The 9,961-nt window shown below is 48.9% G+C and overlaps 1 protein-coding gene across 1 annotated transcript in view; it reads left to right on the top strand.

Moving 5' to 3' along the window:
• The first annotated feature begins 511 nt into the window (after positions 1-511).
• The window catches only part of shroom3 (shroom family member 3), a 27,832-nt gene continuing 18,382 nt past the window's right edge, over positions 512-9,961 (top strand). The window contains exons 1-10 of the mRNA XM_078286339.1: positions 512-556; positions 1,250-1,769; positions 2,233-2,532; positions 2,787-3,213; positions 3,584-3,723; positions 4,135-4,281; positions 4,957-5,429; positions 6,929-7,159; positions 8,384-8,591; positions 9,396-9,564. Coding sequence (XP_078142465.1) covers positions 1,291-1,769; positions 2,233-2,532; positions 2,787-3,213; positions 3,584-3,723; positions 4,135-4,281; positions 4,957-5,429; positions 6,929-7,159; positions 8,384-8,591; positions 9,396-9,564 — 2,574 coding nt within the window. The 5' untranslated portion in view covers positions 512-556; positions 1,250-1,290. The remainder of the gene's footprint in view (positions 557-1,249; positions 1,770-2,232; positions 2,533-2,786; positions 3,214-3,583; positions 3,724-4,134; positions 4,282-4,956; positions 5,430-6,928; positions 7,160-8,383; positions 8,592-9,395; positions 9,565-9,961) is intronic.

A 9,961-nucleotide genomic window follows, 5' to 3' on the forward strand; every position in this document is an offset into this window, starting at 1 on the left:
CACCTTCTCTCTTTCCAAATGTTTCCTTTCTCTCTCCACTTTCACTTCTCAAATAAAGGCAAAAATGCCCCAAAAAATAGTCTTACATTTTTTTTATAAATCACCAAGCTACTTCCTGGTATGTGGATGTCTGCAGGCTGCAGTCACGACTCTGTCCATGTTTGTGACTTCTACCGTACTGTCTGGTGTATGAGCGCACACAGTATTTCCGCCGCCTAAACAGCAAAAAAACGCACAAACAAACAAACACACAGAGCCCGCCTCTTACAGCTGCAAAATTGTGCAAGTGCAAACATGAAGAGAGCTGTACGCCGTTCATGTACGGCATGTAAGACTCATGGAGCTGAAACTTGAAAATGTTCTTGTCAAATATAATGTACTCAGGTGTAATGAAATGTAATGTCTTAAAATCTAATCTAATTTAATCTCATTTAATATAATCTGCTTTTACCACCAATCTAATCTAATCTAATCTAATCTAATCTAATCTAATGTATTTTACTCAGGTCACTGCATAAGGGTTCCTGGCATCACTCCAGTGGCTCTGTGGCTTCAGGTACACACTCTGACTTTTTCTGTAGTTTTTGTCGTTCTCAAACAGTTTTATTTTTCTGTCATCAATTTATTGGGTTTGTGACAAAGCTGTAAAATTGTATATGTCAGATAAATGTTGTAAAAATGTTTTCACTAAACCCTTGGTTGTGAAATGCACTGAATAAACAGACCCATTATCTATTATTATGAATCTTAGTATTGCTGTTATTATTATTATTGTTATTTATTTATTATTTTTTGTAATTGTCCTCTCAAGCATGAGCTAATTTTTCATCCCAAATATGGGATTCCAGATCCCGTTTCAGTCTATCATGAAAATGAATTGTTGAGGTGAATTCTGATGTTATTGGACCTGCAATGCAAAAAAATAACCAGCCAGACTTAGCTTAGCATTGCAGCTTTCCGTGGCTTTCCACACCATGGTTGTTAGCAAAATATTTTTTGAAAATACCGTAATGCATTAAAATATGTGAGAACTTTGTCATTTGTTATTTGTAATTACATTATTTCATCCATTTTAAGAAAATCCCATTCAGTTTTGCCATAGACGAAAAAGAAATGGATCCAGATAGAATCCAAAAGTGCTGAAATGACAACAACACTTGAGAGGACAATTAGGACTAGCGTTGTTATTAGCATCCTCAGCATTATTCTTGCTAGCAGCATCAGCACTAGTACGGTTGTCGTCACCCAGGTAAAGGCTCGTACGGCGCCGAGGGCCAGCTCCACACGGTGATGGAGAAGAGTCCAGAGAGCAGCCCCACCACCAAGCCTCGACAGGGGGGAGGCTTCCCCCAGCCCGCCCCCTCTCCCGGACCCTCCTCCGGACCCTCCTCCGGACCCTCCTCCGGACCCTCCTCCGGATCTCCGGGCGGTGCCGCCCAGTCCGGCCGCCTCATGTTGCCCACCGGCGTGTACCCCGTCCCCCAGCCTGAGCCCCACTTCGCCCAGATGCCCAGCTCCGGCCCCGGCCCGTCCTCCACCGGAGTCTACCCCGCTTTGGCCAAGGAGAGCGGCCGGCAGCAGCATCAAGGGCTGCCGGGCATCGGAGCGAGGGATGGAGGAGGGATGGAAGGGTGGAGAGACGGAGGGATGTCAGCCGTGGAGAACGGATACCAAAATAACCCTTCTTCTTCATCGTACTCCCACTCGTCCTCCTCGTCCATCTCGCCTGCTTCCACCCCGCTCAGGACTCAGGCACAGGAGCCAGACAGGTGCTTTTATTGGTTTGTTTGGTTGTTTCTTGTTTGTTGACTGTTCGCTTTTCTGTCTCTTTCTCATCCTCATTCCATCCATCTATCCATCTACCCATTACATCAAACTCTTAGGCTATTAATAATAATAGCCTAGCATATTTGGTACTGCGGAAAATATTACGATATTAACAAAATATCGCAATATTTGATGTCAAATATCGGTCCAAGCCTACCAGAAAGTGAGTTTTGAAAGCCATTGATCTCAGCACATGGCCAAATAATCATTGAGCTATTGGTATTGAGTTCACCAAGATAAATTCCTAATAACCTTTGGTTGTAATGGCAATAAAGTTGACTTTGACTTTGATTGATTAATAATCCTATCAACCCCTGCAGATATATTATGGTCCTTATGCTACGGGACAGTTAAAATCGTACTCACTGCCCCTTTAAGGCTAACGCAGTCTTCTGCCTTTGCTAGGCCCCAGCAGGAAGAGGCTGACTCCTCACTGTACAGATCCCACGTCCGAGCTGCAGGCGGGGCAGCGGAGGGCCAGGCCGGGCCCCACAGGCCCCAGAACCACCAAGGGCCTCACGCTCAGAGCTTCCAAGCACCCCACACCCATACAAACCAAGGCCACAACCAAATGTTCCAGGGACACAGCCAGGATTTCCAGGGTCCCCAGTCGACCCATGGCTTCAGGCCCCCGTCCTCCCAGTCCGGTGGTCAGGAGAGGAGAGACCCCTTCACCCCCGTCCAGTCCAGAGGAGACAGGAGCAGGTATGGAGCTGGTTGGTTTGTCACATTACATTTAGCCATTTATCTCTTAGCAGGAACAGAAAGTGAGTAGTCGGTTAGTTGGTTGGTTGTATATACATATATATCTGTATTTATCTGTGGAACTTTGTAAGTTTGTTCTTAGAAATGAATTGACGTGATATTGGTGGTGGTGATGGTGATGTCCTCTGCTTCTTCTTCGTCTCCGTCTCCTCCTGCTCCTCCTCTCCCTCCTTCTCCTCCTTCCCTTCCTTCAGAACATCGGAGCAGCCCAGCGTCCATCCGGAGCCTGCGGTGTTGCCCCGGGTCGCCCAGGGCCAGGTGGCAACGGCCCCACCCGCCCAGTTGAACCCTCACCCTTCTCCCCGACACCACAGCGACTCCGCGGCTCTGCATCACCAACACTGGGAGAGAGAACGAGATCGAGAACACCCGCTGACCCGCCTGGAGATCGCCCTGGCCGAGGTCCAGCGATGCTCCAGCCCCGACAGCGTCGTTACTACCGGCAGTAGCCAAGGCAACAGCAGCTACGGCGACAGTAGCCAGGTTAGCGACGGTAAACAGGGAGCCACCCGTAGCCTCTCTGTGCTGGAGAAGGTCAGTCGGTTCGAGCGTCGCGAGCGTGGTGGAAAGCAGCGCAGTCACAGCACCGGCCACGCACAAAACAAGGCCAACCAGCACAAGGTAATGCTCAAAGGATCTGTGGCTGTCTTATGATGACCCCTCCTTGTTTTCTGCTCCTAGTATTATGATGCTGTTTGACCCCTCCTTGTTTTCTGCTTCTCTCTGCTTGATGTTTATTTGTGAACACCTTGTTTTGTTGCCTCGAACTGCCTCGACAGAAGAAGGGATCTTGTCAATGTGATGCAAATATCAATGTCAATTTACATACAAGTATCATGTTTGCACGTAAATATCCTCGGACCCCAGAGTCTGTAAGACAGTATTGTCCAGACTTACCAGACCGAGCTGCTGACCTGACCTCCTCAACTCGGAAATCTTGCTCCTCACCATCATTGACGTGGCTTGACTGCTTCGTGTTTTCTGCTCCTAGAACCAGCCGAACGAGAAAGGCAGGAGCGCCCCCTGTGGTGCGGAGGACCTCCGAAACATGCTGGAGAGAAGCACCAGTGGGACTAAAGCCCACAGGACCATGAGCTACAGAGGAGGCAGCAGCGACCAGACGCAGCACAGGTAGACAGGCTGATCTGCTGACCTGTTGACTTGTAAAGCGCGTAAACTCACTGCTGTCAGCCCGTCTCCACCTGGTACACAGTTTTGAAAGATGCAAAAAAAGTGTGGTGGGGAGCGAGATCGAATAGGTGTGTGTGTGTGTGTGTGTGTGTGTGTGTGTGTGATATAACGGAGCAGTAACAGTTTTCTGATTGTAAAGCATTTGACGCTGCCAAAGGTGAAATACCGGCATCACTGATTGAGGTGTGGCCAGAAGTTTCAGCTTGATTTTCTGACCCTAGAAGCAGATGCAGGACAAACATGTTGAAATTAAGTACAGGATTAATGATTTTCACTCTAAATGCACAAGAGAGGCTCACATCAGATCCTGTGAAGTGTCACATGACTGTTCATTTTCTCTGTGGTGTTCAGGAACGCAGCAGATCCCAGTTCAGCCCTCCAGAGGAGCCGCAGCACCTTCCAGCTGGGAGAGAGCGAGCCGGGCGGCGGGCGGGATTTCCCCTGGAGACAAGACCTGCAGGAGCTGCTGGGCCCCATCCAGGACGCCTCCTTCAACAGGTCAGAGGGTCTAGACTCCTTCAACAGGTCAGAGGGTCAGGACTCCTCCTTCAACTGGTCAGAGGGTCTAGACTCCTTCAACAGGTCAGAGGGTCTAGATGAGAGGTCTAGATCAGAGGGTCTAGACTCCTCCTTCAATAGGTCAGAGGATCCAGGCTCCTCCTTCAACTGGTCAGAGGGTCAGGACTCCTCCTTCAACTGGTCAGAGGGTCAGGACTCCTCCTTCAACTGGTCAGAGGGTCAGGACTCCTCCTTCAACTGGTCAGAGGGTCAGGACTCCTCCTTCAACAGGTCAGAGGGTCTAGACTCCTTCAACAGGTCAGAGGGTCTAGATCAGAGGTCTAGATCAGAGGGTCTAGACTTCCTTCAACAGGTCAGAGGGTCTAGACTCCTCCTTCAACAGATCAGACGGTCCAGGCTCCTCCTTCAACAGGTCAGAGGGTCTAGATCAGAGGTCTAGATCAGAGGGTCTAGACTCCTTCAACAGGTCAGAGGGTCTAGACTCCTCCAACAGGTCAGAGGGTCTAGATCAGAGTCTAGATCAGAGGGTCTAGACTCCTCCTAGCATACTGAAGTCATGTGAAAGTGAGTCTTCTTCACTGTGCCTGCCAGCCTGCCTCTCAGCGGTCTGGACTGTCCCGACTTGCTGAACCTGCTCTTTATGTCTTTGAACAGATCTTACAGAGACTCTCTGAAAGACGCCCAGTCCAAGGTCCTGCGCTCCACCTCCTTCAGGCGGAGAGACCTCACCAGCCCTCCGCCTCCTGCCGCTCCTCCCGTCTCCTCCTCCAACAACCACCAGCCTCCGCCCGTCTCCACCAAGCACCACTCTCTGGAGAAGAAAGGCCCTAAAACCATGCCCAAACCCCTGGGGGGTCTCGTCCCGGTGCCGCCGCCTCTCTCCTCCCCGCCGCCGGTCACTTCCCCTCACGCCCCGAAGGAGAGGCACATGATCAGTCCGGAGATGCGAGGCCCGAGCCCCCCCGCCCTGCCCAGCGTCCCCCCGGTCGGACCGCCTCCGTCGCGGATCTGCGGCCGCAAGCGACTGACCGCGGAGCAGAAGAAACGTTCGTACTCGGAGCCGGAGAACATGCACGAGGTCGGGGTGTCGGACGCCGAGACCGCCGCCCTCTTCAGGCGGGGAGGAGGTAAATGAAAATGATTTTCCAGCTCTCTGTTCTTTTGGGCTGGTGGGTGAAAATGGGTAATAACTGCCAAAAAAGCATGTTGCTAATGTTAAATGTGTAGGCAGTAACACCCAATCCAGAACCTAAAAGTTCGGCTTCACAGTCCCACTGCATGGCCTTTGCTAAGTAGTGATGTACGATGATATTTATGACGATGGCGACTCTGTGTCACCCTGTAATCAAAATTTATGTCGTCTTACCAAAGAGATATTAAGGACGATGTTATATTGATACACACAGAACATGGATGGAGTGTTTTTGTTTCTGGGTCTGGTGCTTCACCTAAAACTCTTTTCCCAGACGGGCGACGGAGGCGGAGAATATTCCTCCACAACCCAGTGCAAACTGCTGTCCGCCCACTTCCTCCATATCTCATTAATATTCAAATAAGCCCCTCCCACTGATGCTTCTGTTTCGTTCGGAAATACGTCAACACGGAAGCAAATCACGCTCTCCATGCCGCTTCATGGGTCTTTAAATCTCTTCACTTCTCCTGATGTTAACAGCGTTGCTTATTTGTGATATTAGTCTCCGCTAGTCTCTCTTTATGTCTTATAATTTAGAAAGTTATAGATTCTTACAATTTAGGAGTTCATTAGACTAGATCAGAGGTGGGGACTCAAGTCACATGACTTGGACTTGAGTCAGACTCGAGTCACAGTTTTAATTGCCTGAGACTTGATGCATGAAGAGAAGACTTGAGACTTGACTTGATGCATGAAGAGAAGACTTGAGACTTGACTTGACTTGGGTTCTGGTGACTTGGGACTTGACTCTGACTTGTACTTTGATGACTTGAAAAGGTTTCTAAAGTCTTGACTTGAGATCTTGATTGAATTTATTGAATTTGAAACTGATTATAGAAATCAAACTCATGATGCTCTTACCAAGTTTTTATCCTATTAAAACCATATTGCATTGAAAAGTCCTAGATATTTAGTTTTCTTTAAGATATTAAATTCATACTGGACTCTTGATTTGTTCTGACTTGACTTCTGTTCTACATTTAGACTTGAGACTTGACATTAATGACTTGGACTTGACTTGGACTTGACTTGGTAATCTACATTTTGACTTGGGACTTGACTTGAGACTTGAGCCTCAAGACTTGAGACTGACTTGGGACTCGAATGAAGTTGACTTGGTCACACCTCTGGATTAGATGAAACTGATCCCCATGGGGATATTGGCTATTTATTAAAGTTACATTCAATCTAATCTAATCCAATCAAATCTAATCTAATGGACTGTAAATTGTTAAGAATTAAGATTTGCAGAGAAACCGGTTGCGTTGCTAGCTAGCTGATACCGTGCATGTACCAGGTGTTCTGTGTAAATCTGTTTTATGACATGAAACACTACAAAATAAAGTGTCAGGTCTGAAAAAACTAACCAAGTGGTACAGTGGATTACTGAGAAGTCTGGCTCATGGCTCTGACCCAACTCTCCCCCTCCATCAGAGACCAGCGTGGCGGACCGTCGGAGGATGTTTGAGTTGGCGGCCAGCCGCAGCGTCGGGGGCGGAGCTTCGCAGAGCGGCGTGTCACGACCCGAACTCCGTCAGCTTCAGCAGGACGCTCTGGCCGAATACGTGGAGAGGAAGAGAGGGAGGAGGAGAGAGGAGGGAGGACAGGGGAGAGCGCTGAGGCCTCGCAGCGCCTATCTACACCCTGAACACAACAACCACACAGGTACATGAATGATGGATTCATGGATTAAATAGAACCATAATTGATTGATGGAATGAGCAAAGGATTGATGGATGGACCAAGGAGAGACAGAAGGAAGGATAGATACAGTAGATGGATGAAAGAAAAACATCATTAATTACTGGAATGAGGGAGGGATAGATAGATGGATCAAGGAGAGATGGATGGATGGATAAAAGAAAAGCTTTAATTGGTCAATTGAGGGAAATGGATAAATGGATAGATCAAGGGAAGAAAGATAAATGATGGATGATAGAAGGATGGATAGATTGATCCAGGAGAGATGGAAGGATGAATGTAGAGAGGGAGGGAAACTCTTCATAACACCAGAAGAGGAAAACAGTTTGCTGCTGATGGAACGGCAGCACTACACTAGCTAGCAGTTAGCTATCTGCTAGTTTTACAGAGCTGCAGTAACATTAGCAGAAAGGCGGCTAACGTTAGCAGTAGCTGGCTATCTGCTAACGTTACCTTGACTGAAGGTACCACGGTTAATGCCACGTTCAAGTCATATGGGCGTTACCGTAATTAGCTAGCTTCCGAATGGGGAAAAACGTTCACATCAACCTCTGAGTGGGAATTCCTAGTAACTTAACTGAACTTCCTGAAGGCTCCGACATCTCCGACCTGACGGTAAAAACACAGAAGTGTCGATGCAACAAACAGCTTGTTGGTCGACTACAAGACAATTTACAATATCAGTTTAAACTTCAAATTACCGTTTTGGTTTCCTGTGCTCCTCCGAGTCTCTCAGAGGAAAGCAGCAGAGTCAGCTGACCGTACAGAACAGTAGAGAAAGGAGCCACACTGAGCGTGAACGTCGCACAACCAAGCTAAGCTAGCTCAGCTAACAGTGGTTGCTAGCTAAACGTTAGCTCATGCTCCTCCCTCTGACCTCCCTCTTATCTCTCCTTCCTCCTCCTCCCCTCTCTCCTCATCTCCTCCCTCCTCTTCCTCTTCTCCTCCCTCTTCCTCCTCCTTTTCCCTCCTCCGTCTTTCTCCTCCTCCTTCTGCATCCTTCTCCTCCCTCCTCCTCCTCTTCCTCCCTCCTCCCCTCTCTCCTCCCTCATCCTCCTTGTCTTCCCCCCTCCCTCCCACTCTTCCTCCCTCCTCCTGTCCCTCCCCCTCCCCCTCCTCCTCCTCCTCCTCCACCTCCTCCCTCCCTCCCCCTCCTCCTCCTCCTCCTCCTCCTCCTCCTCTCTCCAGCCTCCTCCTCCTCCCACCTGGACACCCTCAGTCTCTCCTCCACCTCCAGCCTGCTCTCCCTGCAGGACTCTGGCCCAGACCGGAGCTTCTCCTCTGGGGAGCGGCGCCTGTGCTCCACCCTGCCTCCCGGGGCCGACCTGTGGAGCCTCTTCTACCCGGGCAGGGTGACGGCTCCCAGGCCGCCGCCCGCCGCCCTCCAGCCCACGAGGTAAACTACTGCCCGAAGTCAACGTAAACCACAGCTCTTTCGCAGTTTACAACACAGACTTAAAGGACTTTCACTGACTTTTTGGGAGTTTGGCCCGTTGGTCACTTTACCCAAAATGTCAGGAGAGGATTGGCACCAAAATCCTCTCTGTGTCTCTGGTAGATCTCTCTGTCTGGAGCGCATGCTAACACCTTAGCAGTACAGCATGTTAAGTAATAGCAGGCGATTAGCATTACCCTAAAAGTGAGAAAATGAGAGCTGGTAGCAGCTCTGAGTCTGATGGTTTGTTCATTTTAATGACGAGCGTCTAAAGCTGCCAGGTTCTGTAGAGGATTGGTGGAATAGACAAAAAGAAAACGCACTTTCAACAGCAGCAGATCTCTCTTCCCATAGTTTGATTCCAGACAAACTAAACTAAAAATCGTTTAGTTATAGCTTTAGCTATTCACTTCCCAGTGTTTGTTTCCCACCTACAAGAAAATAGGTTGTTTTATAAGCAGCTTCTTATGCTAATGAGCTACTGCTCTGATTGGCTGGCCATTCTCGCAGGCCCGCCCTCCTCTTAGCGCTGATTGGTCGATTTCAGACAGTCCAGCGTCTACACTGGAGCAAAATCTGACTGGCTTGTACAAGGGGGCGTGTCTTATAGTTGGTGACTGTGGGGAAACGGCACAGTAACATGATTCAGTTTTTTTTACTGTCATTACTTCACACCTCCAAGAACCAAAATCACCAGAAATACTAAGAATTGCCACATCCTAGGATGCCAGTCACATTACGCCCCTCCTTGGTTTCTGTTCCCAGCGCCCCTCCAGACCAGCAGCAGGACGGAGCCGGACCGGGGGCCGGGCCGGGCCGGGGCTCCGGGAGGTCGGCCTCAGCTGAGGATCTGCTGGAGCGATCGGAGGAGAGACAGACGGCTCCTCAACACCTCCGCTCCCGCTCCTCCCCCACCACAGAGAGACTGAACCAGGTGAGATCACTGCTGCTTTAATATTAATATTACCTTTATTATCTCTGTGAGAGAGAGAGAGAGAGAGAGAGAGAGAGAGAGAGAGAGAGAGAGAGACGTGATAAAGGTCATGGGTCAAGGCTGGATTCGAACTCATCATAGCAAAGTATGAACCTCATCGTCTTTCTTTCTTGTGTTGTTTCTTTCTCTGTCTTTCTCTCTTTCTTTCTCTTTCTTTTTTCCTTCTTTCTTTCTTTCTTTCTTTCTTCCTTTCTCTCTCTTTTCCCCTCTTTCTTTCTTTCTTTCTTTCTTTCTTTCTACACCTGTCTGTGCAAAGAGACTATATTTTAGAAGCTAGGTGTGTGTCTGTGTGTGTGTGTGTGGTGTGTGTGTGTGTGTGTGTGTGTGTGTGAAGGGA

The sequence above is a fragment of the Centroberyx gerrardi genome, chromosome 2, assembly GCF_048128805.1.
Source record: "Centroberyx gerrardi isolate f3 chromosome 2, fCenGer3.hap1.cur.20231027, whole genome shotgun sequence".
Taxonomy (NCBI): domain Eukaryota; kingdom Metazoa; phylum Chordata; class Actinopteri; order Beryciformes; family Berycidae; genus Centroberyx; species Centroberyx gerrardi.